Raw genomic sequence first — 18828 nt, forward strand, 5'->3', positions numbered from 1 at the left:
ATAAATGTCAGTATTGCAGCATTAACACCATACAAAATAACACTTTCAACTGACTGTTCTTTCAAATCAGTAACTAAGAAGTAAAGAAATAATAGTTTTATATTTATATATATATATATATATATATATATATATATATATATATATATATATATATATACAGTTCTGTGCAAAAGTCTTATGCACATGTAAAGAAATGCTGTAGAGTAAAGACGCCTTCAAAAATAATGAAATTAAATGTTTCTACATTAAAAAAATCCTATAAAGAGCAGTAAACAATAATAAATGAAACAAAGTCAGTATTTAATGTGACGATCCTTCGCTTTAAATAAATAAAGCAGTATCTGAGGTGCAGTGTGTGCAGTTTTATAAGGAAATGAGCTGGAAGTGTTACTGAGCATCTTGCAGAAGCAGCCACAGTTCTTCTGGAGACTTTGACTGTCGACTCGCTTCTTATTTCTGCAGCGAAACCCAGCAGCCTTCATTATGTTTTTATCTGAAAAGTGTCTCTTATGGAATCTGCTGCTTTCTTTACTGACATACAAACATTTTTCTGGAACGTTTCATTTTGTGATGGAAAACTAATGTTTGGAATCTAAAATGGTTTTGTACTGAATCAATAATGTAGAAGTCAGAAAATAAACATCTATAACAAAGTTTGTACTAAAAACAAATACTTTTGCACAGTACTGTGTATACAGTATATATATAAGTTGTCTAGCATATTGAATTGGCTGTTACACTGATATTAATATTCACATGTTTTGAAATAAAAATGCTATTATTACAGTAATGGTGAATAGTTTCTCCTGTTGTATGAGTGCAGTATGAGACATTTCAATTACTGTATGTAATGTTTTATTTTATATCTAATCAACTCACTCGTTTTTTATGAAAGGTGCCAATAATTATGGACAGAACAGTATATTTCTAGGGTGTTTGTTGTTGTTGTTGTTGTCATTAGAACATAAGGATGCAAGTAAATAAATAAATAAGATGAATAAAAATTGTGACAAAACATTAAAACATTAAAACACAGCTTTGGATACAGGAAGTGACACTGCGATAAAGTCGCCTGCTGAATTTAACCCTTTCATGCATCAATTTAAGAATCAATTTAAATCAAATCAATTTAAGGCGCTATTTTTATATTTTAGGAGATTTAAATCATCTCCTAATCACTTGAGAGCATTATTGTAATTTGAGGTAAACTTCTGTAGCTCTCCAGGCCATCTGTCATTATCAAACTTTACTAATATTCTAAATCACATTAAAAAATTAAGTAATGAAATAAATTAAAGTCCAAAATGTTTTTGTTCCAGACACCAGCGAACGAGGTAGATTTTTTTTTAAACTAGGGTTTTTTTGGGTTGTTGAGATGGAATATGGGAATAAGATGGAATGTTGTTTGTTCAAAGATGATCTTTTCCAAAAAAAATTATCTTCAGCATTACAAATTTTAGACCTGAATGTTAAAAATTTTCAACATTCTAGCTTTACATTTTTGTTTCTTATTTTAGGCACACAGTTTTACCCTTAATCCATTTACTTTTTAATATTTGATCCTTAGACAGAATGAATATTCATACATCCTACCATTTTAAGTAAAAAATAATAATAATAATAAAGACAAAGTCTAAATAAAAATGTGGATATCCATATAAATAATTTAAGCATGAAAGGGTTAACAGTGCATTCTATTAAATAATATCAAATATTAATGAATAAAAGAAATACACAAGCTGGTTTCTATTTGAAATGTTCAACCTTTGTTGTGTTTAATAGCAATAAATTCAAAGCTTAAATGTAGAAGTTCATGATTTACCATAAAAAAAATATTTGAAATAAGTTAAATATAAAGGAAGGACAGTGGAACAGGACAAGTTTCATTTAAAAGGCTAGAAAGCAGAAAATACAGAGTTTAATACAGCTGATACAGGAAGAGAATTATTTGCTGTTATATTATATAAAATAAATGTTATAACAAGTAACAAGACATTAAAATCTTTTTTTTAACAGTGTGAAAATCTTAATTTTTTATTTGTTAAATCATTAAGAGAAACATGTACACATCACATTTCATATTGTCCATTTTTATTATACAGTTTTAGATTAGAAAGAAAAATGGTGTTTAAAATTGTTTAATTTATCGCAGTATATTTAAACTCTGTACTGAAATATTTGAATAAATGTTCCAACTTTGGTATGTGCCAAAAATGATAATTCTCAGTGTTTTTTATACAATATACCGCAATATTTTATACAATATACCCCAATATTTTATATAATATATCACAATATTTTACAAATACACTATTTTCATAAAAATCTGCACTCCATGAGAAGTGGCTGCCTCGAGAGGTTGTTTTTAAGTCTAAAGTGCTCATTTATTTTATTTTACTTTATTTAAAAAAAAAAACAGCTGATTAATAACAACACCACCACTTACAGCAAATAATTTTGTGGAAAATTAAATTAAAATTAAATTGTGATACAACATTAGGCAGTTAGTGTTTTATAAAAACGTAATAATGGCACATAGTCCAAGTTCATAAAAGATGAGTTTTTGTTTGTTTGTTTGTTTGTTTTGGGTTTTTTGTTGTTGTTTTGTGGTTTTTGGGGGGGTTTTTTTGCCCGGATTTGCCATTAAATTCTAAATTTCCACTTGTCCTGACTGTCCCCTGGGTCTCAGGTGAACCTTTTCCTGCCATGTCAGTCTCTGTTCTCATTTCTGTCCCTCATTTTTGAGTCCTCAAATCAGTTCCTTGCAGGAGATCAGAAGACAGAAAGCCAGCCGGTGGAGCTTGATGCCTTTAAAACATTTATTGGTGCAGCTGAAACAGATTTTAAAAATGGCCCTGACGAGGTTTTGTTTTGTTCTTTGCAGTATTATATTTTATTATTTTGAATAACATAAAATGTAAATAATAATTTGATTTAAAAATGTTTCCTCACATGTTCTGATTTATGGCTTTTTTTAACTTCCTATAAAAAACAATAATAATAATAATAAATGGAGCCTGGTGTTGTAGGGATCTACACAGAACCTTTAACGTTCCCCTTTATGGTGCTAGATGAAGCCTTTGTCCATAAAGTCCATGTATAGAGTAATAAGAATTTGAAGGTGTTGGAAAAGGGTTTTTGAAGTACGGGTGATACCGAGTGCCAAGTCCGAGTGTGTGATGTGGGCTCCTGAGAGTCGGGTGAGAAGCCACTGAGGAGGAAAAGTTGGTCTCAGAAGAATTAGCTGAAACACTGTTAAAAACACATGACTGGAGCTCGTGAGGATGCATCAACCCGTGTGGAAATATCGTAAATGCAGACGTGGAGGAGGAAGGAAGCGAGTGAGGATACAGAAGAGGGAAGGTGGATTTTAGCGACGCAGCGCAGTGATAGCCGAGGCAGTACGGGTCTCCACACGGACCAGTGGAAATGATGGACGTCCCTGGTTTATTGTTCAATGCAGGCAAAACTGGTTGAGGGAAACTCACACTGCTTCTTGGAAACGGCGGAAGAGGAAGTGCGGAAAATGGCGGAATACCCAATCCGAGACTGGAAGAAGTGGGAAACACCACTGATGTCTCAGACGATGAGGGATTTCTTTCAGATTCATGTCTTGCTTTGCTGTTAATCTCTGGATTTCCACTTCTGATCGTCTCAGAGGGTTCACGTGAACTTTTACTGTCGTCTCTGTCCTTCTTCTCATCTTCATCCTGAATTTTAGGAGAACAGACAGCAAATGGCCTGCAGGTGGCGCTCTGTGTCCTCAAAACACACTGACCATCAGTCGAAGGTTCTGAATCTTTCTTCTCTGCTGATTTGGAACAAAAGCTGATGTTGCTGATCTTCAGACGTCCAGAGTCTTTAGAGTCGTTCGATGAGTTGGTGGAAGAAAATGGGTCTGATTTTCCGATTTGCGAACACGTTTGTGCCAATAGAGCCAGAGGACTCTTTGTGGCATCCAGCTATAAAAAACAAACAAACAAAAAACATGAGAGTGACATTGAGGTTAATGTCAAGCTTTTCTTATAAGCTTTTCCCTAATTCTACACTGTTTAAACCAGTGGATTCTCATCCAGACAAAGAACGAGCATCGTAGAAACTTTTCAATCAGTTAAGATGCTGAACAATAAGAAGTTCATCACACATTAACCTCAACATAACGTCTTCACATAACAGACCTAATGTCTTTTTAACAAATTATCCTAAGGATAAAAAGATTTTAGAGTAATTAGCAATACAAATGACACAAAAATGAATGTACACAAATCTTTACCATTCTGACAAAATTTTATCCGTCTGTTTTAAGCTCTGTGTGTGATATTAGAGAAATTTTTTTCCAATCAGGTACAACTCAAAGTCTGAGAACTTTTAATGGTTTAGTGTTTGGTGTTTTTGTTTCAAGCTAAGGAAGATCTTTCTTTGTACTAACACTTCAGCATTGTGTAATTTGGTAAGAAATAAAATGTCTTACAAGAGAAATAGGACAACAAATTTGTTCTCGGTTCATTATAAACATTCAACACTGACTAAGCTGATATTTCTCCCATTTTTGCATTCACATTCAAGTTGTTTTTTTTTTTAAACTTTGTGAAATATACTTTTTTTTGCACAAATATTGAAGAAGTGAAACCTATACATGCTTAAATAAAACACCTCCATCAGTTTGTCTTTTTTAGGGGAAGACTTCAAGGTTCTCTGGAGAACCTTACAACAGAGGGTTTCTTTTTCAGAACAGCTTCCAATTATAACTCATTTAGAAAGCTATGAATCTTTAATTATCCTAAAACCCTTAAAAACAATTTTAGAGTGTACTCATGACATTGTAATAGCTCAGAAGTTTTTACAACCTAATACACTTTGTTTCCATAATGACCACAAAAAAGAAAAGAAAAGTTTAGGTTATGTGTGTTTATTTAAATCCTATTTACCTACAAAGGGGTTATAAAGAAAAACTAAAAACCTAAACATAAAACACTAAAATAAAATTATTAAGGAACACATTCCTATAAAACATCTCTCGAGATGAACTTTACCTCGATATGGCTGAGAGACGCAGATGAAGCCAGTGGCTGGAGAGAATCCGGGTATAGAAAATGTCCGCTATGTGCTGTGATCATTTTAACACTTAAATTAAATAAATAAACGCTCGGATTGTTCAGGACTCGTAGCGCAGTTTGGTGAAGCAGGTCTCAGAGACGACGAGCTCCTGAGCTGCTTCTCATTTAATCCACGGGAAACTCATTTATAACCCACAGGAAGAAAACACATCATCCCCCAAGAGCAGTGTGTGTGTGTGTGTGTGTGTGTGCACTACACCATTAAATTTACACATGTGGCTGCACAGGTGCCAAGATTAAAAAGCCCCTGCTTTACCATCAAAGGCCAAAAGGGACAAATGGAGTCACGCTAAAGCGCAGTGAGATGTGACTTTTCTTTTTTTAACTATATTTCAGTCTTAAAAAAAGTGAAATGTAGAATACTTTCTTAGGGAACCCTTAAAGAACTTTTTTCCCCAAGACTTTACTTCAACATTAATTTTTGTTTCATTTTTATTTCTACATCTCATTTATTTTAATATACAGTAATAAATGGATGATAAATTAAATAAAATCCAAACATAAATTGTGTTAGCCTGGTGTCGAGCCGCCGCAACAACTTCAGTGCTTGGAAGAGACCACGCCCATCAGGATAAAAGTTTTTCATTGTAGGATTAAGGGGACTAGTCAGAAGACCTTCGTATTGATTTACAGTGATGCTTCCCTCTAAGGAGACAAGTGGCCCCAAACCATGACAGCAAAATGCCATGTGCTGGTCATCTTAGACACCATTGTACTCCACATTGCACTCGCTTCTCAGGTGGCCTCATTCATGACTTCTCTCACTGAAAGCCTTCATCTATCCAAGCTGTACTATGGTGCGCTGAGACAGTGTATACTGTCTAATATTGTGTAGGTCGCCCTTGTATCACCAAAACAGCTCTGACCCATTGAAGCATGGACTCCACAAGACCTCTGAAGGTGTGCTGTGGTATCTGGCACCAAGACGTTAGCAGAAGTTATAGTAGCTCTTCTGTGGGATCGGACCAGACAGGCCTTCGTCCCCACACGCATCAGTGAGCCTTGGGCCGTCCATGACCCTGTCGCTGGTTCACTGGTTGTTCTTTCTTGGAGCACCTTTGGTAGGTACCAACCACTGCACACCAGAAACACCCCACAAGACCTGCCGTTTTGGAGACCCAGTCGTCCAGCCATCACAATTTGGCCCTTGACAAAGTCGCTCAGATCCTTACGCTTACCCATTTTACCTGCTTCACATCAACACATCAACTTTGAGAACTGACTGTTCACTTGCTGCGTAATATATCCCACCCCTTGGCAGGTGCCACTGTAACAAGATGTATACAGACCTCGGGATGCAGGTAGACCTCTTTGCCAGTGTGGTTCTCCCTCACAGAACTGGACAGGACTACTATCTACTATTAATTCTTCCCAACACTGTACAGGATACAGCAAAAGAGTCCTGCTTGTTTCCACCTGGATCTTGGTTCCCACAGTGTGGAACACTCTGGTGGATGCCTCCCTGATCATGATAGTTTGGCACTGAGATTTGGCACAGGTCATCTATGTCCATGGGTCTCGCCCCTCGGTTGGAATCGCCAACTCAGAACACTAAAACACTCCAGGAGACACTTCTAAACATGAGCAACCCTTTAAGTGGAAGGTGTTCTGCAAGTGGTGTTCACTTCATTGCATTGCTCAGTTTCCAGGATCCTGACTTTCCTTCAGGGACTGCTGTGCAGTGACAAGTCCCCATCTTTTTTTTTTAAGCCTTTACTTGTCACATATACCTTTCAGTACTATGAAATTCTTTTCTTCACATATTCCAGCTAGGAAGTTGGGCTCAGAGCACAGAATCAGCCATGATGTGGTGCCCCTGGGACATGGATGGTTAAGGACCCAACAGTGGCAGCTTGGTAGTGATGGGGATTGAACCCTGGCCTTCTGATTAGTAACCCAACTACTGAGCAGCCTAATGCTTCTACTGGGGAGATTTTCTGCGACCCTGAGGGCAGCCACAAACAGCTTAATGCAGCACTGTCTCATTCAGGGTCTCATAGGGACAAGGAGACTAAACCTGCCATGTCCTCTACAAGCCCAGCATGGGATCTACCCCTTGTGCTGGAACCCCTTTAGAGCCCGTGCAGGGTGTTAACTTGAAATGGGTATCTTTGAAAACTGCCCTTTTTCTAACAACTACTTGTCTAACAACTACATCTCTGAAAGAGTTGCTTGCTCTGGCCATAAGCTGGCTTTGCATATAATGAAGGTCAGATGACCCAGGGGTGACGTTGTGGTTGAATCCTGGAAAGCGTGGTCTTTTTTAGGATGAGTCTGTGGAAAATTACTTACTATGAAGGAAAGACATGGAGGCTCTCTTGTGTAAGCTGAGGATAGCTCACTAGGATCAGCACTTTGGAGCCCCTACCCTCTCCACCCCGTGGGCCTTATTTAAGAGGTGTGTCACTCCAGGAAGTCTGCGCTGCTGCTACCTGCGTAACACCTTGCACTTTTTTTGTAGATTCTACAAGGTTACCATTGCCCTTTCCAGTGGCGTTCATCTCTGAGCATCTTTCTTGATAAAGTTGTAAAATGATTCCTGTCCTGATCTACACTATCCAGCTGTTTCACACCATGCCTGTTAGTTAGGAGGCTAAGTAGCATTATTTTTACCCGAACAAAATTGTTTAAGAGTTGATATAATTTAGCTCCAAGAATTTCACAGTACACATCACACAGAAAAGCTTTATGGAGGTAAATGTTCTCTGTTAATCTTAAAAAAAAAATGTGGACGAGGACTGAAGACATGAGTTCTTGATATTCTTGGGTGTGATGAACATAAAAATGGAACTGGCATGCAGCAGATGATCCGCTATGAAACATGCAGTGGAGTTTCATGACAGAGTGAAGTTGGGTTTGACGGCTTGTTAATATTCCCTGTGATGGGCATCTGTGTCTGTAAATGTGAGAGTTTAACTCAGAGCTGGAAGAATGTTTCAGCTCGAAGGACAGGAAGTGTCACTCGTGGAGAAATCTGAGACAGTGATTCAGCCAAACAGTGTCAGAAAATATTAGCGCTAATACTTAGTACTCAGATATTTAGCATCAAGTGCACTTCAAAATTTTGCACTTTGAGAGTTTTTTAATTTGCTAACCTTTATGATAATGTCCCCTGTCTCATGATTTCGTCCTACAGAACATTTAGTCGTCTTTATGTCTTCTTTATGTTTCCAAACAAACTTATTTCTCAGACAGTATTAGTCTAAATAGATTCATGCTACGCTCACTAAACTTTTAGCAGTTCAGAGAAATTACAGCCATAGCAGGAAAAGTGGTGTTTGAGAAAATGCTCCTAAGCTCTTTCAGACAGTTGCTAATGTTGCTAAACTGATCAGACCCAAGCTAATGTCAAACAGACTTATAGTATTTCGGGGAGTTTAGCGATGTTAGCATGGTCTAATCTGGCTAAAGCAGTCATAAAAATTTCACCTAGAGCAGAACGAAAGATGAAGTGCAGTTCCACAGCTGATAGTCTTTTCAGTCGTTAACATTCATGACAATATTACAGATAATATTTAGCATCAGAGGTTTTCAAGAGCTGACACATTATATAATGATCAATTAGACAAAACGTGTGTGAAAGGTGTAGCATGATAGGCATAGTTGAATGATTTTAGCTTGTATCTGACAAAGATGGGAAAATGATGTCATAAAATATTACAGATAATACCTAGTGCCCATGTATTTAGCATAAATGCACGTCTTGTCTGCAACTTTTTGGATGTATGCTATGGTTGTAATTTCTCTGACAGCATTAGCCTAATCAGGCCCATGCTAACATTCCTCAGAACTTCTAACATGTTTGGCAGTTTGGAAAAAATAATAACCCTGCTGTTAAAAAGGGAAATGTTGGTGCTTCTTTGGCATGATTTAGCTTTATCTCGCCTACAGGTTTTTTTTTTAGTGCTGTGCTTGTAATTTCTTTTGACACTGTTAGCATGACGCTAACATCACTAGACTCTAGTAAAGTGCAGGATGAGCAGCGAGCGATTGGAGACCGCCGAAAGCTCATCCAGTAATTTCTTCTTGTTCATGGTGTCTCTGTAATTAGCTAAATCTGTGGGTCGCTGCACCTCAGGATGTTGATCAGGGCTGAGGATTATGGGACGGTTTAACCTTCAGAACTAAAGGCTGCTCCGGATGACGTTCTCTTTCCTGACAGCTGCCGTATTTCTTGTCTTTAGAAGTTTCTGGAAGCTGATGATATGCTGAGAGACGGGTCTGTCTCTTCCTCTAACAGTCTTACAGAGGATCATGTCGAACCTGTTACAGGAAACTGCAGGTGATTTTGAGGACACGGAAAAAGGCAAAGTAGAGGTCACAAATTATTAGTCTCGCAAAGCCAGATTTCTAGCATCACCTAGTGAGTCTTCTAGGTTTTTCACAGACACAGTTCTTTCACAGAAAGATGCAATTTGACTGAAGTCCCTTAGCAGTTTTTTTCCTTTTATGTTGGAAAAAATAAATTTAAAATGTTGGATATACGCCGCATCACTTCAACTCAATCGGTAGGTGTAGGAACATCACATTTACTGATATTCTGCGTCTGTGAGTCGAGTGTGAATGTAGCCTGTTATGCTGGTTAACTTTGTTTTGTCCAACTGCAGCTTAAATCAGTGAGTCTAATGACTGTTGCTCGTTAAAAGACCATAATAATTAGCACCACGTGTTACAAGGTGTTGCAGTGGTGGTGCTGTCCGTGGTGCTGGAAGCGTCGCTGTCCATGGTGCTGTGAGAGTTCACATTCACACTTTCACACCTATTTAGCATAGTGAATTCACCTTCCTGCATGTTTTTGGACAATGTGAGGAAGCCAAAGAACCCAAAGGAAACCCTCAAGAACACGTGGAGAACATAAACTCCATGCAGAGAGTATCATGATCTCAGGAAAGCTGGAGCTGTGAGGTGACGACCATACTGTACAGCCGTGCCTCCCTGTACACCTAACAAACAGCGCTGATCAGGTAGCTAGCTGAAATTTATTTTCCAAATAAGAACAAGCTGAAGGTGAAGTTCCAACTTCCTCCACTTTCACACCCTTTCAGTCCATTTTGTTTTTGTCCTTCTGTAAAAATTTTTACACCAGGACAGTAACGATTTCCATCAACATGAGCTACAATAATTATACAGGAGTAATAAACATCTCTGACCAATCAAAGAACATCTACACACACACACACACACACACACACACACACACACACAGCAGATGGCCACGCCCATCTCTAGGCTCAAATACAGTTTCATTAGCATATTAATGAGCTAAATTGAAATTAATTGGGTTGTTTATAGTGTGAGACCAGTAAAACAGCAAGACAGAGCTTTTCACTTCACACACACAACTCTGTGAGGTTTCTGTGCTTGAAAGAGTGTGTGTGTGTGTGTGTGTGTGTGCTCACTGATGCAGTGTGTGAAACAGGATTACTGTCAGAGGAGTGACTAGTCTCGTCTCAGTGTGTCAGAGTGAATAGTGTACTAGTGCATTAGGGATTTACCTGCCGGTGCGCGTCCATCAGCATCAGGACGACGCTCTGCAGGTGTGGACGAAACTTTCCCTGCTTCACTCAATCAATATGAGAAATTATCATAATTGTTATTTTTTTATTTTTATTTACAAAGATGACGATCGGGTCATTTTAAGCATGTACACAGGAGGTTAATCCATGAAGCTAAAAGGTGAAGGTGAAAAATAATGGTACATTTACAATAATCACTCAGACCTGCTAACCTTAACGCAGTTCGCCTAGAAACTCCACATATTAACAGAATTTTTCTTAATAAAAACCAAACATTTGAATCTTGAATGATTTGCAGTTGCGTAGATGTTTTGAAATATCCGATATTAATTGACACCCTGGAAGCCCCGCCCACTTTCCCCCATCTCACATTAGTAATGTTTGGGCCGGTTCTCTCGTCTCTCGTCATCTCGTCATCTCGTCCTCGCTTTCCATCACGGTAAATAGAGAATGTTTTCAGTTCATTAATGTGAAATAAAATCTAGCAGTGTGTTTCGCTTAGCTAATATCAGTTAAATAGATTAATTATGGAGGTCTGAAAAGAAGAGAAAAGAAGTCCAAGCTAAAAAAATTGGCTGAGAAAATATTAAATAGTTTTAAAAGAAGTGTCAAATCTAACAGTCTACAAATCATTTTACTGGAAATGAGAATTAAAAAGTGATTTAAAATGTTTATAAACAGTTTGAGCAGCAGATTAATGTGAAAACATTTCTACATGAGACATTAGATAAGCGATATGTAAGAGGAATATATTGAGAATGTACTAACAGGATCTAACTGTATACTGCGCTAAACCCGCAAACCTGAGAGCGCTGGACTGTTATCACCTGCGCTGTGTTACTAAAGAGTGACGTTAGAATCGCACCCAGATGAGGATGGATTCCTTTTGAGTCTGGTTCCTCTCAAGGTTTCTTCCTCATGTCGTCTCAGGGAGTTTTTCCTCACCACCGTCACCTCTGACTCGCTCATTAGGGATAAATTTAAAATGAAAAATGTTTATCTGGATGTCCGTAAAGCTGCTTTGTGACAATGAAACACTGTTAGATAAAATTGAATAACAAATAAAATTAAATTGTGTTTGAGGTGCTCGAGACGTGCCGAACTGTCAGACAGAGAGAGAGAGAGAGAGAGAGAGAGAGAGAGAGAGAGAGAGAGAGAGAGAGAATGATGTTTTAACAAATGAGAAACGCTGAGACTTCAGGAGAAATAAAGCGCTCACACATCACTTTATTAAAAAAATTTTTTAAAAAAAAAAAAAAGCTCATGTCTTTTGTGAAAGTTGCACATAAACACTTCACAAAGATGAAATCTATCAGTGTGACTGTGTGAAAGGAAATAACTTTAGGAACTTTAGGAACTTTAGGACAGGAAGTGCTCTATCTGTGTGTCTGTGGTTAACAGAGTCAGGACCTAGAGCGTGGTACCATGTGGTGCAATTTTCTCATCTGAGAAGTCTTGTGTAGGGAGAGAAGATGGAGTGATGACGTCAAGAAGCTCAGTGTGGTACCGTGTGTGTGTGTGTGTGTGTGTGTGTGTGTGTTTCCTCATGTAGAGTCAGGGTTGAGGATGTGTGTGGATTCAGGACTCTGCTCCTCGCACAAGTGTCTAATTCCTGTTATAGATAATGTCTCTAACACACGCACTGTATGAGGTCGAGGCTAAATTCAGTCTTTCCGTGTGTGTGTGTGTGTGTGTGTGTATGAGATCAAAGGAAGATCAAAGACTTGCTTGCTTTTGTTTGTCTGATGTGATTAATTCTCGGTCACTGACTGCGGTGCTGAGTTACTTCATTAAAACTTCTGTGGAGGTGACGTGTGGATGCTCGTGAACTTTGCTACTAGTTTTTATAATCCAGTAAAATAGTTGACGTAAAGCTCAGACAGCTTGTTAGCTAGAATTTAGCTAGTTATCATCAGAATAGTTACTGCTGATGAGGTCATGTTAATGTGAGTTAAGTAGCTAGCTGGTAGCTGTCTCGCTTAGCTAATGTTTCTTTTATCTCACAAAAACCCAAACATCTTCTCAGTAATTAAAAAAAGTTTACAGACAAATAATTAACATTAAAAAAAATTATAATTTTAGTACAGTTCAACTTTTAGGGGTATCCTCAGAATCGCTGATCTACTGTAAGTCCAAAAATTACGGAAAGTTGCTGGTATTCAGAGTCGAGTTACGCAGCTGCTTAAGTGGCTTTTCTGAGCTCCACGTTCTGATTATTAAAATCACTCGTGTATATTTCACACCTCCAAGGTTGGCAAATTTGGTTTAATTTAACAAAATGGCTCCCACATTTATTATTCAGCAGTTTATAAAAATATCTCATCCTATTATTTTGTATTGTGTTTTTTTTTTTTAATATCGTACTCCAACAATTACTCCTGTAAAGAAAACATGCTCATGGTGTGAAGGATAATCTGACCAAGCACTCGTCTGCTACACTTACAGAGAAACTTCTGAAGAAACTGATGAAGTTCATTCATCACTTCATCCATAAGAAATTCACTCCTCCAGATAAGCCATGTCTCTGATTAAGATCCACTCCGATGTCTTCTGTGTGGAAAACAAACCTTTTTGTGGACTTTAAAAGGAAATTATAATATAAATTAAATAATAGTGTGATATTTATGTATTTAATTTTGTCCTTGAGTGTGTGTGAGTGTATTTACACCTAAAACATAAATTTCAGTGTGACGTATTTACAGAAGATCAGAATCGAGCGTAACTGAGACACGCCTCTGTTTTACACAAACTCACATGCGTAACTCTCACGTAACTCCTGAATATCGCTTAATTCTGGAGTTCCGTCTGAGGACTGAACACTGATGTGTGTAACTAAAACTCTAAACGCGGCTCTGAGTGGAGATCAGAAACGGGTCGCTGTGACCTGAACAGAACAGACGACTTTAACAGACGTGTTCTTCTCGTAACTCACGCTATTGTTCACGTCTGCACCTGAGCTGCTCTCGCTGCCAAATCAGATTTTCCCACAAACACTTCTGCCAAGTAACAGGTCAGAGGTCACACACTGCACTTCCTCTCTGCACAGGAAGTACGAGAAGGGCTTTAAAAAGGAAAATGGCCTTCAGAAATAGATCTAAGAAAAGCCAGGGATGATTAAGAAGAGACGTGAGACGCAGTGCATTAGTTTGGCTCAAGTGTGTTTCCATGGATATGTTTTTATCAGAATTTGTTAAATTTGTGATGTATTAAAAACTTCTAGCAAAAAATAGTTTAATATTACAAAGCTGGTGAATGAACAAAGAGAAGTGATAATATTTTATTATTATTATTATTATTATTACACCACTATTACGGTATATACTACATAATGTGTGATATAAACAGTATCGGGAACAGGGCCATGTTTTTGTTTGGTGTCACTCGATACTGACTTTCTCTTGTTTCTGGTTGAAGTGATTCTTCACCAATTCAATTCAACTTTATTTGTATAGCGCTTTTAACAATGGACATTGTCACAAAGCAGCTTTACAGAAATATAGAAGTTCAGGATATAAATTGTAAATGTATAAATTTATCCCTAATGAGAAGCCAGTGGCGACGGTGGTGAGGAAAAACTCCCTGAGATGATATGAGGAAGAAACCTTGAGAGGAACCAGACTCTAAGGGAACTCATCCTCATCTGAGTGACACGGATAGTGCGATTATAAATCATTCCCTTCTATAACTGTGAACTACATGGACACATAGTGCAGTTGTGTTAAAAGGAAATTCATCACAGTTTTCACATGAAGTCTGTTTTGTTGAAGTTATCAATTGTTCACTGATGGAGACTTGAGTGCCAAACTGTTTGTGGGAATTGTAGTCCTAAAGCTATCACAGCAACTGTAGTCCTTCACCAGCTGAGAGATTCTCCAGCTCTGACGAACATCAGCAATATTAATGAAGTCGTCTGTGTGAACTTGTGTTGTGAAGCGTCCTCGACCTGTTAGTTTCCCCGAGATCCATATCTTCAGCACTACTGCTATAATGTTAAACTGATTTCATCATTTTCTCCAATGATGGAATCCGCTGAATTATTAAAAACATAAAGATAATTCCCAAATGAATAATCACAAGATTTAATCATCATAATCGAATAATCCTAGATTTAATAATTCCATCATTTAATAATCACCTGATTTGATAACTCAATAATCATTAAATGTAATAATTTTCACAATTGTATAATCAATGAATTTAATAATCAATGGGTTTAGTAATCACTCAATTGAAAAATGACCAAATTTTAAAAGCCCTGAATTTATATAATCACTCAATTTAATAATCCCTCCGTTTAAAAATCCCCAAATGTATCAATCCAGGAATTTTAGCGAATCAAATTTAATAATCACAGAATTTTATACTCTCAGATGTAATAAACCCTGACTTTAATAATCCCAAATTTATAAATCCTGGATTTAATATTTCTATAATGTAATACTGCCTGAATTTAATAAACATTAACTTTAACAACCCCTGAATCTAAAACTCACTTTCTCAGAATTCGATCGTCCTGGAGTTTACAGTATTAAACCTCCTAGAGTGTGTGTTTGACAGACGTTCCTTGTTTACAGTGTAAATGCAAACAGTGGTTTATTTTGGAGTGTGAAGGATTGCAGAATCAAACCGTCTTAAATACTGAAAATAAAATATTAAATAGACTTTATGTTTGCATTTTTAAATTTCAGCAGCAAATTTCATTTACTGTATGTTGATGAAAATGTCTTTGTAAACACGTTTTGCAATTGAATTTGTATAATGTCTAATATATGCGAGTACACACTCTGGAAATGCAAATGATAATACGCATAAATTAGCATTTATAATTAGCATTCGGTTTTTAATAAAGGCCGGAATGCGGTGCCATAGAAGTGCGTCATGCGCTACACTGACTTTAATGTAATATATAAGTCTTTAAATTAGTTCTAAATCAATTGAAACAGTCAGAAGATTTAAAAGTGCGTCTTTTAGATTAGAGTCATTTGTGTATGTTAATTAATGTATAAAGATTTATTAAAGTATGAACTTTAGTAACCTCAAATATAACCTGAAGAACTTTCCTGCATTAATCATCTTATTGGAACATCGAGCAGAGGGACCTTACAGTACACACTCTGTTATATTGGCTACTGCCTGTGTAGCTAGTTTATTTAAAACACACACACACACACAAACACACACACACACAGTACACAGAACAATAGCAGAGTCTAATCTATATAATCTCTGGCTCTGGATCACACAGTGTAGCTCAGGAGTATGCTCCATAAACACACACACACACACAGACACACACCTGCAAGAACAATACCTACACACACACACACACACACACACACACACACACACACACACACACATCAGCTGGAAAGCTTTTAATCAGCTCTAATTAGCTTAGCAGAGAGCGTATTGGGGCGTGTAAGGATTTGTGCCAGCATGTGAGAGATGAAAGAGTGTGTTTTTAAACCTCAGTGGGAGTACTGTGTGTGTGTGTGTGTGTGTGTGTGTGTGTGTGTGTGTGTGTGTGTGTGTACTGTAGGTTGGGGGTTAACAGGACCCAGGAGAGATCAGTCAGGAGGTCACGACATTAATCTGTTCTTTTCTTCACATCGAGCAGCTGCTGTTTTTCTAATTAACCCGTTAGCGCTGTAGCAAAGCCTCGGTGGAAACACACTGGAAACAAAGTGGTGTTTGTTCAGAGAGTCACGTATAACAACGCTAACGCTACGTGTCGCTACGTCTACACTCGCTTACGTAACTCTGGAGCATTCTACGTGAACAGGCTACTCTTGTGATGTTCATAACTTCAGAATTATTTCATGAATCTTGTTGTCTCATTGCTGTCTGTGCGTCTGTCTGAGATTCTCGTTAGCATGATGACTCGAGAACGAGCGGTTACATGTTCGTAGGATTTATACAGAATTATTATTTTAACCAGCGGATGAACTGATTAGATTTTGAAATCGATCCAAACGAGCTCAAGGTCACAAGGTCAAAATATCTGAAATATCTTTTCTACAACCGCTTCCTTCCTGTTTGTCATACAGAGGTTTTACTTACACATTAATATTCAGGAACTCAAGGCCCATTTTCTAGCTGAGATATTTTTCCTCAGTAGGAAATTCTTGTTAGTGCAGTATCTCAAAATCCAGTGGTTAAATGTAGGATTTGTATCACTGCTACCACCAGATGAACCAATCACATTGTGGCATTGCTCCAAACATGCTCATGGTGTATTTTAAAAGTATTTCAGCTAAACAAATTAGTAACAAGAAGGACTAGACTTGTTGGAAGCAGAGGCATTTCAGTCGACACTACTGTTGTCACCTTCTACTTGTTTTAGTAACACATGGACTCCATATACTCCTTTCAGAAGTTTAAGCGATCAGAATCTTCTTTTAGTCCCACATTCCAGACTCAAACGCAGAGGGGATCGGGCTTTTTCAGTGGTTGGGCCGCGGTTGTGGAATAATCTGCCTTTAGAGATTAGATTAGCCCCTTCTTTGACCACTTTGAAGTCTCTCCTAAAAACGTATCTGTTTTCCTTGGCTTATAAATAATCTTCTATTATGGTATTTGCCGTTTATTTTGTCCTCAAAATGTATATACTCTGCTCCCCTTGTCTTACTAATATATTTTCTTAGCCACTGTATTATTTCTTCACTTTATTTTACTCTTTTTCTGAACCTCTGTACAGCACTTTGCTCAGTCGTGTGGCTGTTTTTATATGTGCTATATAAATAAACTGAACTTGAACCTGAACTTGACATGGAATTTGCTTAGCCTTCAATGCTAAGTGTATTTACAGTTTAATTCAGGTTGTTCCTCAGTAAATTACTAACACGTCTGAAGGAAATGTTGATATTCGCAACAGTCCAGTCTAACTTCTACTCTCACAGTGGATTTACACAGTCTGGATAACAGATCTAAAATTAACTTCAGACATTAGCTACCTTTAACCTTTGTGAATACTGTTAAAATCTTTAGACAAATAAAATGAAATTGAATTTAACGTGTTCATCTTCAAACTCCATGGACCATGTTCAGATCTCAGACGTAGCTACAGACTTGAGTGCTATTAAGAAGTTACGTGCATGGAGGCATTAGAGGTTGAAATTAAATATATAAATATGACACTATTCATCAATTAATATCATAATAATATCATCCCCTTAAGTTCCATGAAAAAAACTTGCAAGAAAGAGACAAATCTTAATCCAAGACATGGCTTATCTTATGGATAAAATAAATGTTTCTCTGTAAGTGTATTTATGAGCGCTAGGTCAGATTATCCTTCTCACCATGGACATTTTGTTTACAGCAGAGCACTTCGAATTATTTTATTATGTAGATTCAAAATAGTGAATTAAAATCATGATAAAATCTCCTACATTCTGCTCACCTATTACGATTTCATCACCTCGATTTACCATCATGTGGCTTCATTAAGTTGTTGCGCACGAGTAATTGTCCAAGTGTGGTATGAAAAAAAAATACATACTATAATACATGGTATATTAAATACATAATAATATAAACACAGTTTCCTTATTAATCTTCAGAGAATTCTCACACACAACCTCTTATTAATCTTCAGAGAGTTCACACAAACACAAAATTACTTTCACACAAACAATTAGCTTAATGAGGATGTGAGATAATTACACTGAACACAACAACACATCAGGACGGAGATACAGATATAGCACTGTGTGTGTGTGTGTTTCGCACGTTTATCTAATAGTAAGATTTTGTAAAAATCAGCGAGTGCAGTTAGAGAAGAGCCTACCATAGATGTGGTGGGACCTAATATTCAAAACTGATTAAATAATTAATTGTAATAATTTTTATCTTAAAAGTGCATCATAGTGGGAAAAAAAACCACAAACAAACAAACAATATTTATATTCTGCTGAATTACAAGACCGAATAATTACATTATGTGCTAATTTTAAGAACTGGGCTCTGTCAATAAAGTAGAAAAGCAAGAGAACTTGGAAAGTTCCATGTCGATTTACTTTTTTGAGTTTTGATATAAAAGCGCTTCGTTGCTTCAGCTCGGAAAAACATGGACGCAGAGAGCAAGGTCATATTTGTATAGCTAGTCTCTGAATTTCATAAACTTATAAAGAAGATCTACGTGAATTATTTTTGCACAAGTAATGAAGAGAACCGAGTTGAAAACAGAAGCA

General features: G+C 37.2%; 1 protein-coding gene across 1 annotated transcript; it reads right to left on the reverse strand.

Moving 5' to 3' along the window:
* Positions 1-2410: 2410 nt before the first annotated feature.
* On the reverse strand, positions 2411-5281 carry LOC113527634 (zinc finger protein 503). The gene is made up of 2 exons (XM_026915634.3): positions 5037-5281; positions 2411-3965 (listed from the first exon to the last, which is right to left on the reverse strand). Exons 1-2 carry the CDS (start codon positions 5118-5120, stop codon positions 3063-3065), a joined length of 987 nt encoding a protein of 328 aa, XP_026771435.3. The 5' UTR covers positions 5121-5281; the 3' UTR covers positions 2411-3062.
* Positions 5282-18828: the final 13547 nt, after the last annotated feature.

Source organism: Pangasianodon hypophthalmus, chromosome 12, assembly GCF_027358585.1.
Source record: "Pangasianodon hypophthalmus isolate fPanHyp1 chromosome 12, fPanHyp1.pri, whole genome shotgun sequence".
Classification (NCBI taxonomy): domain Eukaryota; kingdom Metazoa; phylum Chordata; class Actinopteri; order Siluriformes; family Pangasiidae; genus Pangasianodon; species Pangasianodon hypophthalmus.